This window comes from Bufo bufo, chromosome 9 (genome assembly GCF_905171765.1).
Source record: "Bufo bufo chromosome 9, aBufBuf1.1, whole genome shotgun sequence".
In the NCBI taxonomy this organism is placed as follows: Eukaryota; Metazoa; Chordata; class Amphibia; order Anura; family Bufonidae; genus Bufo; species Bufo bufo.
In genome coordinates, this window is record NC_053397.1 from 51639549 (window position 1) to 51664252 (window position 24704).

At 42.9% G+C, this 24704-nt stretch overlaps 1 protein-coding gene across 2 annotated transcripts in view; it reads left to right on the forward strand.

Moving 5' to 3' along the window:
• ARHGAP29 (Rho GTPase activating protein 29) overlaps positions 1–24704 on the forward strand; it is a 108851-nt gene that overhangs the window by 58963 nt on the left and 25184 nt on the right. The window contains exons 1-6 of one of the 2 annotated variants that reach the window (XM_040406670.1): positions 4170–4325; positions 16645–16741; positions 18534–18606; positions 22163–22226; positions 23584–23721; positions 23888–23952. In XM_040406670.1, coding sequence (XP_040262604.1) covers positions 18550–18606; positions 22163–22226; positions 23584–23721; positions 23888–23952 — 324 coding nt within the window. In that variant the 5' untranslated portion in view covers positions 4170–4325; positions 16645–16741; positions 18534–18549. Of the gene's footprint in view, positions 1–4169; positions 4326–16644; positions 16742–18533; positions 18607–22162; positions 22227–23583; positions 23722–23887; positions 23953–24704 lie in introns of those variants that run through there. The other variant, XM_040406669.1, reaches the window with a different exon arrangement.

Consider the following 24704-nt stretch of genomic DNA (forward strand, 5'->3'; position numbering starts at 1 on the left):
CATCCATTTATCATGGGTGCAGAGACTGAAGACACATTGCTGAAATTCCATCAATCAGGTAGCGATTATCCTGGAATACAACCGAGGTGTTCTGTACTTCTTGACTTGGCGCTCTTGTAGGACATCTTGTTTGATGTAATGAGGTGTTGAAACATGGATAGGGAGCCGACTACAGATGTGCCATGAAGAACAGCCTATATTCTCTTGCCAGATTCAGATAACAATGCCATTTTCCAGTTGTACCTCGAGAGAAGACAGTAAATGTAGATTCCTATACTATAGTTTAACTTATAGTCAGCTATTGCTTGTCAAAGAAGAATCTCCTCCACTCTTGTGCGATCGGCCATATGACTTTAGTTACATGGAGGTGATGGATAAAGGTGCCACTTTCTTAGAGAGGTTCTCTGAGAATGTCTTCAAATGGCCACCAGAAACCTTTCATAGAATGTGAGCAGGACTGGTTGCCACCACATATAGAGCTAGAGCTGACTGGGGGTGAGGGGATGGAGCCTCAATACAAACTATGCTCTGGCACTTGCATATACAACATACTGGTAAGACTTCCTGTCAGGCTGCTCAGCCATGGTGGCATATCGTAGGCAGGAGCTTCAATAATCCGCAGCACTCATCAGTAGTTGATGTAAAATGGTGATTTATTCACTCAGACAGCTAGATTATAGCGACGTTTCGCCCATGCTTGGTCTTTATCAAGCTCGATAAAGACCAACCATGGTCGAAACGTCGCTATAATCTAGCTGTCTGAGTGAATAAATCACCATTTTACATCAACTACTGGCAAGTGCTGCGGATTATTGAAGCTCCTTTATGAGTTGGGACCCCCAGCCAGGATCCCTATCTGCGTGCACCACCCGGCTTGAAGCCTGTCTACTGGTCCGTACCCAAGTGTGTGGGATAAGTAGTGCTGCCAATCCCTGAGGTTTTCTATATCGTAGGCAGGTTCACATCATTATATCTATTGTAGAGCAGTGTAGTGTGTAGGGAAGCCCCGTGCCTCTCACCCCAGAAGAAAGAAAAATGTAAACATCACAATTTCCATGTAGAAAAGAGCTATGGGTCATAAATCATCACTGCTTTTTACTGCAAGGGGCAGGGAGTATAATATTGGGTAATGTAGCTTACAGCAGGGATCTTAGGAGCCAGGCACACAGATACACCCAAACAGTTTGCACATTTATAGTGTATTCTCACAATACATGTAGTGATGTGATCCTGCCTATGATACGCCATCATGGCTGAGCAGCCTGATGGGAAAATCATTCCTAGAGAATCATGGGAATGGACTGGACTAGAAGAAGTTTGTGGTCTACAGTTTGTGGAATTGGATGGTGGTCCTCGATCAGTACCATGAGAGCGGGTTTTAGGAGTATTTTCAAGATGGTATTGACTCTTAAAAAGTTTATCTCATCTGAACAATCCCTTTCCGTATCCTCTTTTTTGGCACATAGGGGGTCATCTATATTAGGCGTATTTCTGGCGCAGAGTTTATTTGCACCGCAATCCTCGACTTTTCCCCACTCACACCAGGTCTAAAAGAAAAGTGGGCGTGGAAGGGCATGGGCCAGGAGGCTCGTCTCATTCATTATTTTCTACGCCTGTTTTGGGCATAGAAAATGGTCTAAATGTAAGACAGCTAGGAAGCTGTCTTACATTTAGACCGGTGCTGGATACGAGGCCGGCGCCTCTATATAACTTCAGTAAATCCACCACCAGCGCAGGGGCTTAAGACTGCCGTCTAAGATGCCGACCTTAATAAATGACCCCCGTAGTTTACACGTTACAGAGCATAAAGTCACTCTGGTGGACTCTTGATGGGTGCCTATCTGGGGGACTCAAAAAGACTATTTGATGGATACCAGTTGATGCTACTGCTGCAGGGGGATGTTGAAATTTGCAAAGAGCCTGCCCCAACTAGTATCACTGGCCTGGGCGGGGCTAAGCTGTGTTCACTTGAATGGAGCTTAGCCCCGCCCAGGCCAGTTGATACAAGTCATGACATCACTGGGCCAGCGGTAAACATTGAGAAGGCCGCGGCGCTGCTGCCGTCTCAAGCAGCTGATCGACGGGGGTGTCGGGTGTCGGACCCCCGCCGATCAGATGCTGATGATCTATCCAGAGGATAGATCATCAGTTTAAACAAAGTGCAGAACCCCTTTAAAGAAGGGGAGAACGGCTTACTTGAGTAATAGGGATGAATGTAATGAATATGCAGAGCTTCTCCACCTATCTGGTGCTCACAGATATACGGTATATGAAAAGGAGATGATCTTAAAAAAATAAATAAAAGGGAGATAAACTAGGTATAAATCTGTAAATGTATAAGGTTTAATAAAATAATTTAATTAAATCACATAAAAAAACTACAATGAATAACACAATATTACATCATTGATTCTAGTCCAAACAGTTGTATACTGTGGACCCAGCACCTACTAGGTGGATCCATTTGTGAAATGAACAACAAGAGTCTATTATAGATTGTAAATCTCTTGGGTAAATGATGTTGATAAAGGTGGTCAGTAATCCACACTGTAAGGGTGGCACTATGGGGGCATAACTACTGTGTGGGAGCACTATGGGGCATAACTACTGTGTGGGAGCACTATGGGGCATAACTACTGTGTGGGAGCACTATGGGAGTATACCTACTGTGAAAGGGGCACTAAAGGGGGCATTACTACTGTGTGAGGGCTCTAAGGAGACTGGGCAGGATTGGGTGTTTATAGGTAAGCATTGGGCAGAGTTGGAGGCATGGCTTAGTGTCACTGGCAACACTGGTTAGTTTTAGACTATGCAGAGACACACGCCCAGTTGGTATCACCCACCTGAACCTATTGTACAAACTGCTGGACATTCATTCATAACTTCCAGCAGGAATAATAATGGAATGGCACATCATTGAGTCACAAGAATAGATTCCCCAGAATTGTTATTACATGGGTAATGCAAGTAGTTACTAAAACAGACATGTCCGGAGAGGTGACAGCTCCTCTTTAGGCTACTTTCACACCTGCGTTTAGGTCGGATCCGTCTGGTATGTGCCCAGACGGATCCGCACCTATAATGCAAACACTTATATCCGTTCAGAACGGATCCGTTTGTATTACCATGAACAAAAAAAAAAAAAAAAAAAAAAAAAAAAAAAAATTTTTTTTTTTTTTTTGTTCATGATAATGCAAACGGATTCGTTTTTTGACTTTACATTGAAAGTCAATGGGAGACGGATCCGTTTGAAAATTGAGCCATACTGTGTCAACTTCAAACAGATCCGTCCCCCTTGACTTACATTGTAAGTCTGGATGGATCCGTTTGCCTCCGCACGGCCAGGCGGACACCTGAACGCTGCAAGCTGCGTTCAGGTGTCCGCCTGCTGAGCGGAGCGGGGGACAAACGGAGCCAGACTGATGCATTCTGAGCGGATCCGCATCCATTCAGAATGCATTAGGGCTGGACGGATCCGTTCGGGGCCGCTTGTGAGAGCCTTCAAACGGAACTCACAAACGGAACCCCGAACGCTAGTGTGAAAGTAGCCTTAGGCCAAGCAAACACTGTTTCCATACGAAGCCATGCACCTTGCAGCCCATACCTAGGCCCTGAAGCATGGCCTCCTTTGTTGCTAGAAAAAAAAAAACCTTCTACACAAAACAAATCCACTACTATTAGTAGGAAATGACAGATACACAGAGCGCGACAAACCTTTTCACATTGTGCACTGGGGCCCTGGCCATTGTGTGCAGTCAGGATGTCCTGGGGAAAAAGTGCGTGCGTGTTGTAGAGTGCTGGGCACTGCGGTCGTCTTTGCAGGCAGAAAAGACAGCAATGGGCAGCGTTGCATACATTACATGCCTGTAAAGGAAGGCAAGTGTCTTGTAATCGGGCTGGACCTCATGCAGATTTTTTTTTAATTTTTTTTTTTTTTACTTTGGATGCTTCCATTAGCTCTCATTCCAACTGCAAATGTTTTCCCCAGCACTCAACAGTTCAAAGGCCTAACACAACAGTGACGACACAGCCTTCCTGACACAGGAAAAGTATTCACTGCAGATAAATTCTTGCTTTCAGAGGATTACAGTGTAACAATCTCTATTCTCTCCTGCTTTCTTCAGGGAGGCTGCTGGCGAGAATACCGTTTTAATTCTTCGCCTTTGTCTGTCGCTTTTTTCTTGTTTTTATAACATTTTTTTGCATGATCTTTGGCGTATGAGTGCGTTTGTGTCTTTTTATACGTTGGACTAAGTTTTTGGTTCTTTTGGCCGAGCCCTGAGCTGTGTCTGACCACTGGGAAGGCTTGAGAGGATGGTCCCTAGGTAAGACGTCTTTTTATTTTATTTTATTTTATTTTATTTTCATGTAGTCGTTTTCCGGTAACTTTCCATCTTTGTTTTTCTTCTTGTGATATCTTAATTCGGCTCGTTAATTTTATGTGCTTGGGGTTGGTATTGCTCAGATTTTAGACGCTGGTTAAATAAAAACCAACGGAAAGTGTGTCTGCGTATATAGATCCTTTAACCTGCCAATGTTTTCCAGGCTTAGATCACGCTTTCTAGATTGCAGACAAAATGCAATCCGCATTCTTCACTTGTGACTACATCCTTTTTTACAAAAGGCTCCGTGGGAACACGGGAGGACATTCTCTTTTTTTTTTTTTATCTGAATGGACAGCTCTATTGCAATGTTGTGTATAAAGTAGAAGATAATGGCTTCGTGGGCCATGTCAGGAATTAAATGGCTGGCGTAGACGGTCTGCCTTTGTGCGGTCAAGCGTTAAATTTTTGTATGTTGTGTTTTTGAAGATGGGAAATTATACATCAAACACACCCTGTCCAGTCGCGCCCCTCCGGCTCATGGCACATTTTTAAGCTCCTCGCTAGGGAAATATGTTTTATTTTTTTTTTGGAAAAAATCTTGGGATCAATATTGAGTTTAGATTAGAGTTAATAAGTTATGTTTTATTATTCACTGTAGACTTGTATATTAGGCTACTTCATTCTTATCCCGATAACCTTTTTTGACTTACGTGTGGGCAGTGGAACAAGTAAGGAGTGTGATGTTTGGAATGTTAGTCGACTGATAACCAGATTGGCTGTGAACTTGAAGCAGCTAGGCGTTCAGTGTATATGTGGAACGCAGAGAAGTAAAACCTAGAATTATTTTCATTGCTCTGTTTCATTTAATTTAGGGGTCATTTTAAACTTTTCTGGAAATCTAAGTGTAACCCACAATATTCTGTATTTTTGGACTATAAGACATACCTACTATTTAAAGGAGGAAAATAAAAATAAAAACTATTTTTCATCAAACCTCATATCAGATCTCAGATCAGACCTCAAGCTCCATCAGCCTCAGATCAGACCCCCCAATCTCCATAAACTATAGATCAGACTGCCATCGGCCTCAGATCATAACCCATTAGACCCCCATCCTCCAGCAGCCTCAGATCAATCCCCCCCCCCAACCTCCATCAGCATCAGATCAGACATAAAAAAAAATATATATATATATATATAAGGCAAATAAATGAAGGCAGCACTCAAAATAGTGAAGAAAGTGGAAGGTTTATTCACCCAACCAGCAGCAACGTTTCAGCTCTCTATGGAGCCTTTGTCCAGCTGGAAACGTTGCTGCTGGTTGGGTGAATAAACCTTCCACTTTCTTCACTATTTTGAGTGCTGCCTTCATTTTTTTGCCTTGTATCTACAACTTGGACCGTGGTCACAGGTCTGATAAGGAGGATTTTTTGCACCCGCTTTCTTTCTTGAGTGCTGCTTCTTTTCTTTATTTCTATATATATATATATATATATATATATATATATATATATATATATATATATATATATATATAATTACCTCTCCTGCTCCTGATGGTGCTGACACTTTGCAGATCTGGCACTCACTGCTCCGTGGTCTTCTTCCAACCAGTGCTGCACCGTGACCTGACGCACAGCATTGTCCGGAAGAACACCAGGGAATGGTGAGTACAGCCAGCAATACCAGCGATGTATTCTTTGCTTCCTGCATACTAATGACCGCTTCCATAATGGAAGTGGTCATTAGCATTCACTCTATAAGACGCACTGCCATTTCCCCCCACTTCTAGATGGAAAAAGTGCGTCTTACAGTCAGAAAAATATCGAAATTAGATCTCGATCGGCCATGAGTCTGTCTTTAAACTCTCAAAAATTCTGTAGTACTCTTCATGGCCTGTCATCCATAGAGAGATGCCAAACACTATAAATGAGATGATTGCCTGTTTTAAAGCCTCATCGCACCACCCATGGTGTGAAGAGGAGGCAGGCGAAAGGAACTTCTCTATCAATGATTCATTTTTTTGAGTCATATCAAGGAATTTCTAATGTGCAGGACATTTCTGTACACTCATTCTACACTTGTTGGCCTGCTCATCGGGGTAGGTAAGATAAGTGGGTAATGTATGGCCATCTTTTCAGGTTGGGCTGGTGAGTGTGTATCCGCAGCGTTAGGGCCATTCACCGAGTGCAGAAAATGCTTCATTAGTCTCATGACGGACCACGCAGCTCCTCAAAATGCATAACACCTTATTTTTTTAAAAATGGCAGCATGCTGTATCCGATATGCAGTTCCCAGTATGCTTCCATACTGCATCCAGTGTATTGGCTGAAATGCATACAGCTTGTGGGTTAAGGTCAGGTTCACCCTTTATAAAAATCTGGCCACCTATGAGTCCTCAATACAGACAACCCTTCTTAAAGCGGAGCCTTCACCACTCCTAACTTGTGTGTTTAAGTAAATACTTGTATTTCCCATAATGTAACCTACATATACATATAATTCATCTTTTTTTAGAACTCTGTGTTGTGCCGGTCCTCTATTATTCCTCCTACAAATATAGGAATAAATTTACAATTGGGTGTTATTCCTCTTTTCAAAGGGGTGTGTCCCTTAGACAGACTGACTCTTTTAAGGTGGTCTGAACTTGTAAGACTGTGTAGAGGGCACCCAGATTTCAATTTATTAATACATTTCTGAGAGGAATAACAGAGGGACGACCCACTGAACACACAAAAAGAAATTACTCTGGAGTGCTTATGTCTTGGGGACTACTATTATCTCCAATAGTAGCTGCTGCTGGGGGTCCGGCAAATGGCTTGTGTTGCCGGGGTAAGTTCCGGCCTGTCGGGCATTCACCTGCGGGGGGAAATTGTAATATTACATACCAGCCAATCGGATGATTTTTTTTTTCTGTTGGGCATCAAGCCCATTCTCATGCATTATTGTATTGTATGTTGCTGATATCAGACATGTCACAAAATTTCAGTGGCCAATTTTCAATAGGCGCCTCTGTCTGTATTACGCACGTGTCTCTTGACTGCCGGATTACGCTTGCGGGTTTTGACACAATGGAGGTACGATCCCCACTGAAAATCCACAATCTATACGCCCTAGAATTCTTGTATTTCCCAGTTCTTGTCATCCCCATGCAGCACAGAAGTCATAGGAAATTTTTGGTTTCTTTTTGGACTTCCTTGGCCAGCCTAGTTCCTCTTTGCTGCATCTTCACAAATATTTCTGAACGGAAGCGTCCTGAAAGAAGGGACTATTGTATGAAAGTCGAGCCGAGCGTTTGTGCAGCGACTCCATTTCCTGCTGGAAGCCACATTATTGCAGAAGTATGCGCGGGGCTCAAGGCTTCGTGGGAATGAATGACAAGCTGTTTTAGCGCGCTCCTGTTTTCTTTACGGTTATATGCAGAAGCGAAAAAGAATGGAGCTGAAGGATTATCGACCCCCTTTATTTTTTTTTCAAATCATTTTTTTCTCTGCAGCCTTTTCTATGCAGCTATTAAAATAGAGTTGAATAACCCGTAAGCCTTTTAACCCAATCAGTGCTGGAATGTCCAACCTTTCATGATTTGAAAGGTTGGCCACGCATAACACGAATGATTGTGACGTTACTGCAAAAACAACAGGTTCGGACAAAATTTTGGTATGTTTTGTGAACCTATTCGACATATGCTGTGGGAAAGCTCCCAACGCGTATAATGAATGTATCTATAGGGCCCCATGATTTATCAAGCCCTGCACTCCAGAATGCTCTCTTCAAAATGTCACCAAATAGGGCTTTTGCGAGTTTGCGAAGACGTTTGCCCACACATTTTGTGACTTTTTGCATCTTTAAATCACTCACTCTCTGGTTTCGAAAAGTAGGTGGAAAAGTGGCCAGGGTTAGCCATGTTAATGAGTTTCACTTCAGATTTAACGCTGGGACTTTTTAAAAAAGTTGTAAAAAAAAATCCCAAGAACACCACAGTTAAGGGAGTGTTGCAGAAATCTGGAGTAGCGTTTTTAGTCTAGACAAAAGAGTTAAGTTTAAAGGTCCCTTTAGACGGGACGATACAGCAGGCGACTGTCAGGAAGGAACGCTTGGCAGTGAAGGAGACTGCTGCATTTACAGGCAGTGATCTCCTCCACAGTATGGGGAGGAGCGATCACCAATGCCATTGCTCTTCCCCATACTGACTCGTTATTTGCTGGCAATGTGTCTGGCCATCGGCTGGATCAGAAAAATGGCAGCAAAAAAACGCTTCTAAAAATCTCACCCAAACCACCACTAACCGCTTGTAAAAACTCCACTAAAACTGCCCGAAAAAAATTGGTAAATAGGCGATTAAGAAGACGTAAAGGTCTGTATTGTGGATAAATTGTACAATGGCCACTCCCACAGCTCTAGGTTTACCCCAGTTCACTTCCACCCCCCCTTCAGTCCCCCTCTTGTAGTTTTTTCGTTTCGCTGAGCTCCGTGTTGCTGTCTGGACCCACCCAGGGTCTTCTCTCAGGCCTCACAACCTCTTATGTATTAGACTAATAAATAATTCATCAAACCATTTCATCTTTGTGTCCTCTCGTTTAGAAAAGACATAAAGGAGGCTTTCATAATTGCACAAAAAATGTTTGCATTAAGCCAGATTATTATATTTTTTTTTTTATATTAAATAAAGAAAATTCAATTTTACCATTTTATTATGATGACTAAAAATGTGCGGTTTGGTATTTCCAGTCTTAATTCTATAAAAATGCTTGGACATCTATATTTTTCAATGAACTATATAGTACAAGACCATAAAACTATGGAAAATGGCCAATCCGGTTCTGTACTGTACCAGTGGTGGCAGAGCAGGGATGGAAGGACAGTGAGATGCGGTATTGATCACAAAGGTGGCAGTGAGGCACAGGCATGAGTGGCGGTAGAATGCCTTCACTCACCATCTGATCTACTGATCTGAGGTGTGGACACATTGGGGTCAGTTTAATGGAAGGCAAATAGGTGCCCATACATTTAAGAGGAAATTCGGCCAAAAATAATGCTTGCTGAGTCTCCCCCGACAGATGATGTTGCATGGGGAAAATGGACCAGGCATACTCAATATCAACATGTCCAATCATTTGTTCTCAAGGTACAGCAGATGAGCCTCCACCAGAGGTGTTTGGCAGCTTCTTCCCATTGAGAATACATGCATACTTGACCGAACGGAGCATGCATGGGCATGTTAAAGTCGAGTCGGGAGGAAAAACCGTTGCCTATTGAAGGTGTATCACCACCTTAAATGTTTTCGTAATATGGTAGGAAGTCAGGATATCGAAATGGAAGCAGCTTTTCTACAATATGGATCTGGCACCAATAGAACTGGAATATTAGCTACAGAATTCAGTGATACTGATGTCTTGTCTTTTAAATGGGTTTTCTGGGAGTAGATTATGGATTACTTATTCTTAATATCTGATCGGTGGGGGTCCATCACCGCCACCAATCAGCTGTCTGATCAATCCATGGCGCTACGGCCTACCAGGCACAGGGCCGCACATTGCTTAGTGGCTGTGTTTGCTATTGCAGCCCAAGCCCACTCACTTGAATGGTACTGAGCTGAACCTAGGCCTTGAATGTGATGTCACTGGCCTAGGAAGAGGCCACAGCACTCAGCGGAGCACCATGGCCTTTCCAAACAGCCGATTGTGGGGCTACTGGGAGTCAGACCCTCACCGATCAGATACTGATGACCTATCCTGAGTATATTTTCAGTACTAAACTCTTAGAAAACCCTGTTAAATGGAAATATTTACAAAAAACCCTGGCATTCATTAGGGAATTCAGTTGGCTTTATTAAAGTAATTTCCACACAGATACCCCTTTATGATGGAGCTAGAAATCTTGCCTTTTAGGACCGGTTTTACAACCTTTTTGTGAGTCCTTAACAAACGTAACTTCAAAGGCCGCAGTCTGTAGTTGTATTTTACAGACTGAGAAAATGTTGTGCTCGAAAAACATCCCTTTCTTTCATTGTCACTCCCGCCACCCTTTCAGGGTATATTTAGGTGCATCTGTCATGTTTGTTCTCTTAAGGCCTGAGCACCGCCCTGGAGAACGCAGCCCATGAACACAATTGATTTACTAAAACAGATGCGAGCACAGGAAAGGGAGGCCGGCCTTGTTTTCAGTTTTCTTCGTAATGTAGGAAGACTCAACCAGCGTCTCCTTAAGAATGTTCTTTTCACTCCCCTGCTTGTTGGCTAATTTTTTCTTTGCAGTTTAACTTTTTGTGTTTCTTTGGTGATCTTAGGTCTAATGACCATGTTAAGCCTCGTTCACACATCAGTGTTCCACATACAGTACAGACCAAAAGTTTGGACACACCTTCTCATTCAAAGAGTTTTCTTTATTTTCATGACTATGAAGGCATCAGAACTATGAATTAACACATGTGGAATCATATACATAACAAACAAGTGTGAAACAACTGAAAATATGTCATATTCTAGGTTCTTCAAAGTAGCCACCTTTTGCTTTGATTACTGCTTTGCACATTCTTGGCATTCTCTTGATGAGCTTCAAGAGGTAGTCCCCTGAAATGGTCTTCCAACAGTCTTGAAGGAGTTCCCAGAGATGCTTAGCACTTGTTGGCCCTTTTGCCTTCACTCTGCGGTCCAGCTCACCCCAAACCATCTCGATTGGGTTCAGGTCCAGTGACTGTGGAGGCCAGGTCATCTGGCGCAGCACCCCATCACTCTCCTTCATGGTCAAATACCCCTTACTTTCAAAGTTTTCCCAATTTTTCGGGCTGACTGACTCACCTTCATTCCTTAAAGTAATGATGGCCACTCGTTTTTCTTTACTTATCTGCTTTCTTCTTGCCATAATACAAATTCTAACAGTCTATTCAGTAGAACTATCAGCTGTGTATCCACCTGACTTCTCCTCAACGCCACTGATGGTCCCAACCCCATTTATAAGGCAGGAAATCCCACTTATTAAACCTGACAGGGCACACCTGTGAAGTGAAAACCATTTCAGGGGACTACCTCTTGAAGCTCATCAAGAGAATGCCAAGAGTGTGCAAAGCAGTAATCAAAGCAAAAGGTGGCTACTTTGAAGAACCTAGAATATGACATATTTTCAGTTGTTTCACACTTGTTTGTTATGTATATAATTCCACATGTGTTAATTCATAGTTTTGATGCCTTCAGTGTGAATCTACAATTTTCATAGTCATGACGAAAAGAAAACTCTTTGGATGAGAAGGTGTGTCCAAACTTTTGGTCTGTACTGTACATGTTCTCCACGGACGGCATACGTTCACACACCAGTTTTTTACCACAGTCCATGGGCCTCTGTTTTTAGGACCCAACACTGATCCATCACTGACATCTTCACGGAGGCATCACTGACCACCTTTTTACGGATTTAAACACAGACGCGTGAATGAGGCTTTAGCCCGATGATCTTGTTAGCTCAGTTTCCTTCCAGTTACCCTTGAACATTAGATAAATATTGTTCAAACCAGTCATTTCTAGTTTTCTCTGATATATATATATATAATTTCCGAACAGTCCCTGGCGGTAGATTGAGGAAAGAAGGATCAGATCTTGGGTGTCAACATGCCTGATCCTTTGTCCCTTTAGAAGATAAACCAGGGGGGTTTGGCAATGGCTTATTGTCGTCTGCACATTCAAAATATATTCACTCATGGACAAGCAAAGCATGCATGTTTTTGGTGGAGTCATGAAGAATAGTAGTCGTAAAGGTTTAATTCGGCAAGAAACAATAATCGCCTAGTTCCCCATTAATAGACTGATTGGAGTACCTCGATTCCCTGTTTTCTCAGCCACAAAAACTAGTAGTAGTTTGGATGGAGTTCCAAATTCCTTATGGTCAACATCTTGCAGCTGAGGGTGAGAGTGCCCCATTGTGGTATAATAAGTGAGAGTCCACCTCACCAGTGGATACGTGTTAATTGCTTCTAGCCAAAATAGCCCTTTAAGTGTGTGGCCACCTTAACAGACGTTGCAGTTCTTAATGGTACTAACTGGTGAAACAGTCTGCAAGTAGAAACGATAAGGAATGATGCTGGGTTAAGGCGGTTTTACACGGTCACTCAGCAGGCGATTATCAGGCACTATACGTCCTCGTGGGGGATTAGCGATCGCTAGTGAGGTCACTCATCCCCATAGAGGATTATTTTTTCTGGGCAGCAGATCGCTGTATTCACAGCACGAATCTGCCGCCCAAAAAACAAATTTGGTGTTCGCTTCAGCGATGCTTTCACCCAATGAACAAGTGTTTGCCCATTTATCAAGTAATCGCCGGCATCTTTACACAGGGCAATTATTGGGATATTCATGATGGATTGAACACATTTTCTCTTTTACAACCATAGCACTGACTCAATTTTTTTTTCCAGACCATAGTGTAAAAGGCTCCTTTACACGGGCTGACAATCTGGGTAATTATCAGGAAGGGGCATTCCTAGGAACGCTTATTCCCAATAATTGCCCTGTGTAAAGGTGCCAGCGATCACGTGATGATCTGATCTGCCATTTATCTTAATGAAAAGGTTGTCATGCATGCTTTGTTTTCTCTCAATTAATATCAGTGCAAGGACCCATGCTGTTTGGACATCGGGGAGTCCCAGCAGGCAGCCCCAACTGCTATTACCCTACTGCCAAATTGTATTGACCTGTCAGAAGATCTCTTTGATACTGAACCTAAAAAAGATTTTTTTTATAAACTTTGCGCATATAAATTATTGCAGTTTTGTGATTTGTCGGTCTTGTTTTATCATCCCCCTTTGTTTTATTATACCTAGTAGTTAGACTGGCTGCGCTGTCACTTGTAGGTCTTGGTGGGTGGAGAGGTCCACTGCTTTTCTCTAGATTTCTTGAGGACCCTTTAGATGACCTGTGCTCTCTGACACAATAGCTAGTCCGCTTCCACTTTAAAGAGGAATCTTTAGAGAATATGGTGGGAAGGGTAACAACCTATTGTAACATGGCATGAGTCACTTTTACAGGATTAAAAGCCACACTGAAAGAGTGTCCTTCAAGTGATACAAAGGCTTTATTTTTCTTCTCTAACTTGATTAACAGGCTATTAACTCGCGTTGCCAAGGGAATGGATCATATTGCTATGCACTACTGACAGAGAAGCAATTACATTTAATTTTACTTTTAAGAGTACATTTGATGTATGAGTATATTGTGTGCACGTACCTTGCGCCAACTCTTCAGAAACTGATGAAATAAGCCTGGTTGAGATTGTTTTTGTTTTTTATTTATTTATTTCCTTACACACAAGTACCTTTACCTTTTGGTAATCGGAGGTTGAGTTACTGCCTCTTACAGAGTGTATTTCTGTGGTTTTTGTAGCCTTGCAGTTATAAATCTCTGCTAATTGTTGGGAGACATGCCATACGTAAAGTATTTCTCATCAGCTGGTCCATGGTGAAATGAAGACGTCACTTAAATAGCATCGGTCTACTTCATCTCACTGGGCATGGCCACTAAACAGAGGATGGAACCTTATTTTTCCAGCTCCGTCCACAGTATAGTTTCCAGCCTGGTGGCTGCCAAAGCCGGTGATCAGACAGCCCCCAGCGTCACAGCTGCCAGGTGTCGGACCCTCACCAATCTGATATTGATGACCTATGGATAAGTCATCAGTATATCTAAGTTCTGAAAAAAACCTTTAAAGTGGTGGTTTTGCTGTTTTGTACCAACCATCTCTCCCCCCCCCCGGAAGAAAAAGGTTAATTAATGAGCTGTGTCTAGCAAAAAAAAAAAAAAAAACTTCATACAGCTACATAAAAAAATAGTGATTATACAGTGTAAGCTCTTGGAATATGACAATGAAAAATGTTGGTCATAAGCCTTAAAGGGAACCTGTCATTAACTTTATGCTGACCTCACTGAGGGCAGCATAAAATAGTGACAGAAATGCTGATTTCAGCGGTGTGTCACTAATGAGTTAATAGTAAGTGGTTGCTGAGAACCATCATCATAATCATTGCATCCTAGGCCTTGAGAAGAGTCAAATCTACTTGAGAAGAGTCCTGGTTATTCATATTCTCCTGTTCTCCCCGCCCATCCGCTGATGATTGGCAGTTCTCTCCTATACAGAAAGGGAGAAAACTAGGTAAAAGGCTGGAAATCTTCAGCGGGTCGGCAGGAGAGCAGGAATTTATGAAAAACCATGACTCTTCTCAGGTGGCCGTGACTCTTTTCCAGGCCCAGTCTGCAATGATTCTCATGTTGGTTCTCGGCAACCACTTACTTTTGACTTTTAAATGACAGACCGCTGAAATCAAGTCACCCGTCTCTACTTTATGCTGCCGTTAGTACAGACAGCATAAAGTTGATGACAGGTTCCCTTTAAAATGCATACAAGGGGGAAGGAATTACTGCAAAAAAAAAAGGGCTCATGCACACGATCGTTGCCTGTTTTGCGGTCCACAAAACATTGAGACCAGCCTTGTGCATTCCAGATTTTGCAGAATGGAACCGTCCACCCCATAATAAAACAGTCCTTTCCTTGTCCGCAATGCAGACAAGAATAGGACATGTTCTATATTTTTCGGATGCAACCGAATATTTATCCGAATGCGGACAGCACACGGTGTGCTGTCCACATCTTTTGCAGCCCCATTGCAGTGAATGGGTCAACATCCCACCCACATAAAATGCGTACCGGATGCTGACAAAAAAATAAGTTTGTGTGCATGAGTCCTTAGCACCTCCTGCAAAATGAGGGAAATGGCAAGTGCGCATCTCCATGGCAGAAAATACAAAAGTAAAAGCAAACACAATGCAACAGCACTCTGCAAACATAGAATATATGAACTTATGTTATATTCACTGTATAATATAAATAAAAGGTACTTGGCAAATACATTTTGTACCCATCCACCACGGCAAGGTGACCTCATTCTGGATGAGAACCTACTCTATAATACCTCTCTGTGCCAACCAGCCTCAAATTAATTTAGGAATAGCAGGTTCCCATGTATACTGTGTCTGCTCTATAGGTTAACCTTCTCAGTGCCAGCAGGGGGCAGGGGTTAATATCAACAGTCTTAGAATTAAGGTCCCAGTTGCTGTTCTTTAGGACTGTGGGCATAGATGCCTAATACATCTATAAGGCCTCTTTCAGACGGGCGTTGCAGGAAAATGTGCGGGTGTGTTACGGGAACACCCGCGACTTTTCCGCGCGAGTGCAAAACATTGTAATGCGTTTTGCACTCGCGTGAGAAAAATCACGCATGTTTGGTACCCGAACTTCTTCACAGAAGTTCGGGCTTGGGATCGGTGTTCTGTAGATTGTATTATTTTCCCTTATAACATGGTTATAAGGGAAAATAATAGCATTCTGAATACAGAATGCATAGTAAAATAGCGCTGGAGGGGTTAAAAAATAAATAAATAATAATTTAACTCACCTTAATCCACTTGATCGCGAAGCCCGACATCTCCTTCTGTCTTCATCTTAGCTGTGCAGCAACAGGACCTGTGGTGACGTCACTCCAATCATCACATGGTCCGTCACATGATCTTTTACCATGGTGATGGATCATGTGATGGCCGGAGTGACGTCACCACAGGTCCTGTTGCTGCACAGCTGAGATGAAGACAGAAGAGAAGCCGGGCTTCGCGATCAAGTGGATTAAGGCGAGTTAAATTTTTTTTAATTAATTTTTTTAACCCCTCCAGCGCTATTTTACTATGCATTCTGTATTCAGAATGCTATTATTTTCCCTTATAACCATGTTATAAGGGGAAATAATAATGATCGGGTCTCCATCCCGATCGTCTCCTAGCAACCGTGCGTGAAAATCGCACCGCATCTGCACTTGCTTGCGGATGCTTGTGATTTTCACGCAGCCCCATTCACTTCTATAGGGCCTGCGTTGCGTGAAAAACGCAGAATATAGAGCATGCTGCGATTTTCACGCAACGCACACGTGATGCGTGAAAATCACCGCTCATGTGAACAGCCCCATAGAAATGAATGGGTCGGAATTCAGTTCAACTCACGCATCGCATCCGCGCGGAATACTTGCCCGTGTGAAAGGGGCCTAAGAATATGTGAATTATACCGCCTATATGGGGGAATACAAAGCTGGACTGGCCCACCACAGTACCAGAGGATCCTCTAATCAGCCCCAATGCTGGAGGCGCAGACCTAATAGAAATCAAACCGAATAGCACTCATTGAAATGTCCTTCATGTTTTTGTTATTGTAAAAAAATATATATTTTATTTTTATTTTATGATAAATTTATTTTATGTCATTTACTATTTTTATTTTTTTTGCTTACCTGTAGCTGTGAACTTCAAAAACATTAATGAAGAGAACAGAAGGGAGCAATTTGGAGAAATCTTTACATCCATTGACACTTTAGCCTTCACCTTTGGCAACGTGTAAGTAAAAGGAGTGTGGGCTCCCACACCTAGATGAAAGGGGCCAAGATTGATTGCTTGTAACATGGTCCTACACTGATGAAGGCTTTGAGGGAACCAGATGACTGGTCAACGACAATGCCTCCTGTGACCAGCCGCCTGCATACAAAATAAGCTACAAATCATCAGAAAGGAATACTTGAAATATAATAGTAGTCTAATGGAATAACAGTGCTGTGCCATACGAGCAGGGAACTACAGTATTACACCTACTTCTCAAGGTCCCGTTCTTATAATAGTATCAGTTTGTAAAATTCCTAACACCATTCGGATGTCCTTGTTTAACCATATGGGAGATTCTGCCCAATCTCCTACAAAATACAGTAGAAAACAAAGGCATCAAAGCCTTAGTAAAATAGTAAAGTCCTTGTCACAGAGGGACCTGGTTAAAGGAAATGTGTCGTCAGAACCTACTGTTTAAATCGTGTTCTTATGTTTGTTTGTTTTAAAAAAATAAATACAAATTCTTCCGTTTTCCCACTGGTTGCTAGGCCTAATAATACGTTGTGACTTCCTGTTCTGTACAGGTAATTTTTCATTAGCCATCTCACTGTCATCACAACCAGGACTACAATAACCGATATCACTAGGGTTGAGCAAGTTTGAGTTCGGGTTTTATTACAATTCCGTCATGGATTCCGTTACCACAGGCCATAACGGAAGGCCTTCAAGGGGCATTCAGTTTTGCATTCCGCCATAATAGAAGTCTATAGGCCACATAACTGATGCCTGCAAAATACATAGCAAGCAGTGTATTTTGCAGACTTCTCTTTAAACAAGTGCTTGTCACTTCTGAAGCAGAATTCAAATCTGCAGCATGAAACGTGACCATGTGCATGCTGGGGCACATCTAACAGAACTCTATGGCACACTGATTAGCAGTGCGTTATCGGGCTATGGCCACGTGGTGTCCGCCTTCAAGTGGAGACACCACTGCATTTTACGGTCATATGATTTAAAGCCATGACCTCTCCTAAAAAAGGACTTGTCCCTTCTTTGCGCGGTGTCCGCATGGCCGCTGCTCGAAGCTGCAGCCGGTGTCTTCTTGGAGTTTAGCTCTATGCAGTGGAGCTAAGGCTACTGTCACACTCGCTTTTTGGGCGGATCAGTCATGGATCTGCAAAAACGGATCCGTTACAATAATACAACCGCATGCATCCATCATGGACGGATCAGTTCGTATTATCTGGAACATAGCCAAGACGGATCCGTCATCAACTCCATTGAAAGTCAATGGGAGACGGATCAGTTTTCTATTGCGCCAGATTGTGTCAGAGAAAACGGATCCGTCCCCATTGACTTACATTGTGTGTCAGGATGGATCCGTTTGGCTCAGTTTCGTCAAGCAGACAGCAAAACGCTGCAAGCAGCATTTTGGTGTCCACCTCCAGAGCGGAATGGAGACTGATTGGAGGCAAACTGATGCATTCTGAGCGGATCCTTTTCCATTCAGAATGCATTGGAGCTAAACTGATCCGTTTTGGACCGCTTGTGAGAGCGCTGAACGGATCTTACAAACGGAAAGCCAAAACGCCAGTGTGAAAGTAGCCTAAGCTGTGAGCGGGTCCGCGATGTTCAAAGTTAACAGCCATGTCAGAAACTGAGTCAGTTTCTGCCGCGGAGTAGGCGGCGCAGTTTTTGATGACTTTTGTTGAATGTAGTTCCTTGTTTGTTTAATACGTTTTTCCAGACCACAGCTTTACATCATCAGCTTAATCCGTTAAGTTACCAGTCTTCTGTCCTCCCTTTGCAGTGTTTCCGATTTCCTTATGGGAGATGTAGACAATGGCTCATCATTGGGGCTTCATGCATCTCGGAGAAGTCGGGTAAGTGTTCTCCTCAAATTTCTTACTAATACATGAGGCCTCCTTCTGTACTTGATGTTTAAAGGGGTGTCCACTTTTTTATTAAATATTTTTTTTTTTTAAATCCCTGCACCCCACCCAGCAGGACCTATGAAGGGAAGCACACTTACTTGCTCCATGCCACTTGATTCCAGCTCTGTGGCTCCCAGATTGTCTCCACTGCACTTCCCATCCCCAGTTGTAAACTTCCTGCACAAACTGGGTCATGTGCTCCACTCCAGCCAATGATTGGCCTTAGGGGAGCCAAATCTGCAAGCGGCATGTCACTGCTGAGTCACGTGACCTCAGTCAGCTCTGTGGTGGCGGCAGCATGTGACCGAAGCGCCAACGGTGGCCTATGGCTGCACAATTTTTGCAAGTTAAACTGCATGTCCCCTATCAATGGGACCTTCCTAAGGCCAATTTCACAAGAACATGTTCCATTTAGGAAGCATGCTCCGTGTGATGACCACAGATCCCGGACCAACCGTGGCTCATCTGACCTGAACTCACCGCATCATCATGATTTCTAATTCCTGCCCGGCCGCGGTTCTTGCCAGGTAGAGCTTCCCCATTCATGTCAATGTTCACACCCTGAGTAGCTTCCATAGTGCCTGGTACATGTAGACATGGACTGTGATCCACACAGCATCTCTATGATGAGGCTGAGATCCGGGATTTTCATGGGGACACAGGAGCAGAGAGCCTGCCACTATTCAATTTGTAATAATGACCACCAATAACTGTAAAAAAAACAAACAACTTTTTCATGTGCACAAAAGGAAGTTTTACTCAGCACGTCCTTGAATGCAAACGTATGTTTATAGTAAGCTCAGTTGCTGTCACTCGTCCACAGTTGCTCCACATTGTTCTCTGCTTTCCTTATGAAATCTGTTTCCTGCTTAAATCACTGACCGTACACAAAATGGAATGTTCTTATATTGATTTTTATTTTATTTTATATAAAACGAAAGAAAAAATTTTATGACGTTCCAAGGGGAACTGCACTGTGCTCTAATATATGGAGGAAATCCCATGTTTAAAGTTTCTTGTGCTTTCATTTTGCACATATTAGGTAGTTCCATTTTTGTATGGTCTCTTTGTTGCTTGCAGATTTGGTCAGTTTCTATAGGAACAAATAAAAACAGCAGCAGATGCTCTAAAATGACAACAAATCAGACAAATTCCCATCTTCCGCCCCTTGCTGATCCATCACAGATGCTCCAGCAGTCATTCCAGTCTTTGCTTACAAGTGGCCAGCTTGCTTAAAGGGGTTCTCCGAGCTACAGACATTGATGACGAATCCTCAGGATTAGGGATGAGCGTACTTCGGTTTTCAAATTCGGCGTACAAGGTTCGGGCTATCTAAGAATTCCGTTATGTATTCCCCGACCACATAAGTTATGGTCGGTGGTAGCGGAATCCATAACGGAATTCTTAGATAACCCGAACCTTGTACGCCCAACTTGAAAACAGAAGTTCGCTCAACACTAGTCAGTATAGATCATCCATCCCTGCCACCCTCACTGATCAGCTGTTTTGAGTTGCTGCTTTGCCAGACACTGTGTAGTGTACAAAGCTGGAGGCAGGCAGCGCACTACACTGTGTAGTGTACAAAGCTGGAGGCAGGCAGCGCACTACACCGTGTAGTGTACAAAGCTGGAGGCGGGCAGCGCACTACACTGTGTAGTGTACAAAGCTGGAGGCGGGCAGCGCACTACACCGTGTAGTGTACAAAGCTGGAGGCGGGCAGCGCACTACACCGTGTAGTGTACAAAGCTGGAGGCGGGCAGCGCACTACACCGTGTAGTGTACAAAGCTGGAGGCGGGCAGCGCACTACACCGTGTAGTGTACAAAGCTGGAGGCGGGCAGCGCACTACACCGTGTAGTGTCGGCGCTGAGATACTGCTTTTTTGGAATGTTGCAGGTGGTGTGATGATGTCATTGCACCGCTTACATCACAGAAAAGCTCCAGAATTGGTAGGACAGGGAATCAATGATTCCCTTATCTTGCCGGCACTGCCAGGTTTTCAGTTATATCTGCGTCCTGTAGACACAGATACAATTGAGTGCATGGACCACAGAAACCAGTTGAATCAATCTGGTGACTGGGGCCCCCCAGTAATGGTGCAGAGCGGGGCCTGGACAAAGTGCTCCACTTGCACCAATGATGATCTGGCCCTACTGATATGGGGTGCTCGGTGGTGGACCTCCACCATTCTAATATTGATGATCTATTGTGAGGATAGGTTATCAATATCTGTAGCCTGGAGAACCCCTTTAGTAAATGATCTTCTGGACTTCAAGTTCATGGAGTTCATGTCCATAGATACATTGGTAATTTAGCACCTCCTCCTTAGTATCCTCCTCCTTTCCCCTGACATGGCTAGAGCCCAGACCTAGGGGTGAAGGTCTTCTGCAGCACCTACCAAGCTAAGCATACATAAAAGTTGTGCAACATTCAGCACGGCCTAAGATGAGCCTTCATATACACTGACTTCCTGCCCAACTTACTTTACCTTTAAAATACTAACCCTATGAGCGCCTGTTTTATGCTGCGTTGCCATTAGAGCGGCCATCACGTGACCACTTCTGCCAGTCAGTGGTCTTAGTGGCCAAGTGCTGCGATGGTAGCCGTGGTGCCAATGATGGGGCGTTGACTATAGAGGCCTCTAACTGGCTGCAGCAGTCACATGCATCCAAAGACTTTGGACACTACTGGATCAGCAGAGGTTTGAAGAGGTCAGTGTTGGCATTTTTTGTTATTTGTGAGACCTTTCTGCTGTTTTTATTTAACCTTTAGAAGCCAGATAACCCCTTTAAGGTGAATATTACTGTTACTCATTGTCCTCCTCGTTGAACTACAGAACCCATCATGTTCTGTCGGCTTACTGTAATCTACAGTCCATCAAGAACACACAAGAGCCAGCCTGCTCTCAAACATCAGAGAAGGAAATAACAGTTATTATGGGGTGGCCTGCCCTGCTCTATTAATGCACGTAGTGAGGACCTAGGAACAGATCTCTCTTTGTCTACACGTGCAAGGTAGAAATGAAAGTCATAAAAACAAACCGGTTAATGGCATCCGAGCATGTGCACAGTACCTGGGCCGTTGTTTAGGCCATATACACTGTTATGTTATACCCCCCTCTGGCAGAGGTCTGACGGTTGCCCCAGAACAAACATTGCTATGTGCTCCTGATTGGGAGAAGCCTTCACCACCTGGGATTGGAGCACCTGGTGCTTATGTGCCCCCATATTGTTTCCGTGATCCTTGGGTTAATTGCACTAACCCTCATTTGTAGGTCATGCCGAGTGGACAACCCAACAGGTTTTCAGCACCCATTAAAGGGTTCCTATCGTTTCATAAAACTCTTGATGTGACACTTTGGCAATTTTGATCAGTGGTGGTCCGATCACACTGATCACTGGAGCTCCTGTGATCGGCTTTACTTGACTCTCGGAGAGAGAGTATGCATCTTGTACAGAGGTTTTTTTATCGGTAGACTATGAATAATACATTTTTACTTTTTGTAGTCATTTGAAAATGTTTCCGTGGAGGACTCTCCTGGGTCAATTCATGAGAGAGATGATCTTCAAGGTAACATCTTATTTTAGATATCTTTTTATAGGTTTATTACGGTGCTTTATATAATGCTGGGTTTTATATCTTTATTTTTATGGTAATATTGTGAATATTTCTATTCCTCAGACACAAAATGTGGTCTGTTTGCTTTGAGAAAACTCACATTCTCAACTCCTTTTAGTTACTAATGAATTGCAGCAACACAGTCTATGTAAATTGGTCTAAGCCCCTTGGCCTTAAAGAGGACCTGTCCCCTCTTCTCACATGTCTGTTTTTAATAACTATTTGCATTGGAGCATCTATTCTTATGACTCTGTGCTGTGCAATTCCTTTATTATTCCTGTTGGAAGTTATGACTAAATTACTAGCAGTCTGTAATGAAGGTCCAGATGGGTGTTACCAGTTTGGGGGGAGTCCCTCCACAGTCTGACATTATCCAATCTGTTCTGGCAGTGTCGGATCGTGCAGGGCCATTCCCCCAACTGGTAACACCCATCTGGATCTTCATTGCAAACTGCTAATAATTCATTCATAACTTGTAGCAGGAATAATAAAGGAATGGCACATCATAGCGTCCTAAGGATAGATGCTCCAGAGTTGTTTTTCTGCTCTTTTTTTTTATCATTATTTTACCCTTTCCTCCTGTGCACAGTAAATGTTCAACATGTTAACGAGAAGCGCTCAAAGTGCTCACATAACGTGGGGTCAGGTGTCATCATCAGCCGCTGCCAGCTGCAATGGCCTGGGATCATAAATGTCCTACTAGAGAAAACCCCTTTAAAATTCTGTCAACTATTTAAATAATTAAATAATAATTAGTTAAAATAATTATTTTTTTATTTCTTCGTAACTGGTTTGAGTTTAAACTAAAAGGTTAAAGTAATGATCTAGAATGGAGCTCAGCAAATTGCGCTGCCCAATACTACATGATGGGTATTGTAGTGACTGTCAATCACTCTACATATCATGTAGCGTTGTTCATACTTTGTGTTTGCTTTTCATTTTATTTTTTGCTTTTATTTTTTATTTTTATATCGCATAGTGACATGATTTGGTTAATATCAGATTTAATCTGCGCTCAGTTTGCCTCCAGTGCGTGTGTGTAATACAAAAGATGACTTTGCGAGCCTTATATATAGGCATGCAAGTATAACAATGGTCATGCGGCAGGTGACGGGCTCATCGCCGTTGCTTGTGACTCTGACCCTTTCTTTCTAAAATCCGTGTCAATCCTATTTACCGTCAAGCAGCATTAAAGGAACTATCTAAGATCAGAGTTACTTGAGCGTTCACAATTGGCCAGCGCTCCTTGTGAGCCAGCGGGTGGCTTCCGATAGAAAGCACTCATTGAAGCATCCTATGCCGTTTTCAGGGCACCTTCGGGCAGAAGAAGTGGACAGCATGCTCCTCCGGATTGATAGCGGAGTTGAATCGGCCTTGTCGTACGCCAAAGCGTGGTCGAAATACGCCAAGGATATTCTTGCCTGGGTAGAGAAGAGGCTCAATATGGGTGAGTGCCGTTCTCTGGGTGCCTAATGAGCTTTGGAATTAAGTCTGTTGCCAGGCTTGTGCTTCAGACTGTCAGTAATGTGATTTCACTGACTGTTCTTCATTACGCTTGTTTCTCTCTTTTCTCTGAATCGGCATCACCGCGTGTTTTCTGTTTTCCATTGCAGAAGCCGAAGCCGCTAGAAATCTTGCAAAGATGGCCGAAGCCGCGAAATCCATTGTCGCCCCACAGGTTGGTCTCTGTTTACATTCGCGCCTGTTAAAAGGATCAATGATTCTGCATTTTTGTCATTGCTTGTCAGTCAGTTAACTCTCATCTTTAACCCTTTTAATGACCTTTTTTTAATTTTATTTTTGTTTTTGTTGTTACTTTTTTATTTGTTGGACTGCCGAATTTTTTTGGGCAACGTGTGCAAAAAGTTTGTCTTTTTTTTTATTGTTAAACTACAGCTCCTTTCTTATACGTATATAATGTGCATAGTTTCGCATGAACAGGGTGATAGTAGTGACTGACGGTTGCTGTTGGAGTGGGTGTTTATTTTTTTGTTTTTATTCTATTTGTATTGTATTATATTTTTGTACTTATTTTTGCCACATAATTCATTCTTTAACCCCTTAAGGGCCCTGGGACTTTCCATTTTTGCGTTTTCGTTTTTCACTCCCCGCCTTCCTATAGTCCTAACCTTTTTAACTTTTCCATTCACATAGGCTCATGAGGGCTTATTTTTTGCGGGACAAGTTGTACTTTCTAATGGCACCATTTACGGTTGCATACCATGTAGTAGGGAGCGGGGAAAAAAAATCCAAATTGGGTAGAATTGGGAAAAAATGCAATTCTGATAAAGGTTTTTGTTTGTTTGTTTGTTTTTTTACACTGTACACTTTGCGGTAAAATTTACTTGTTCTCTTCATTCTCCAGATCAGTACGTTTCCAACGATACCACACTTGTATACTGTTTCTTGCGTTTTAATACTGAAAAAAAA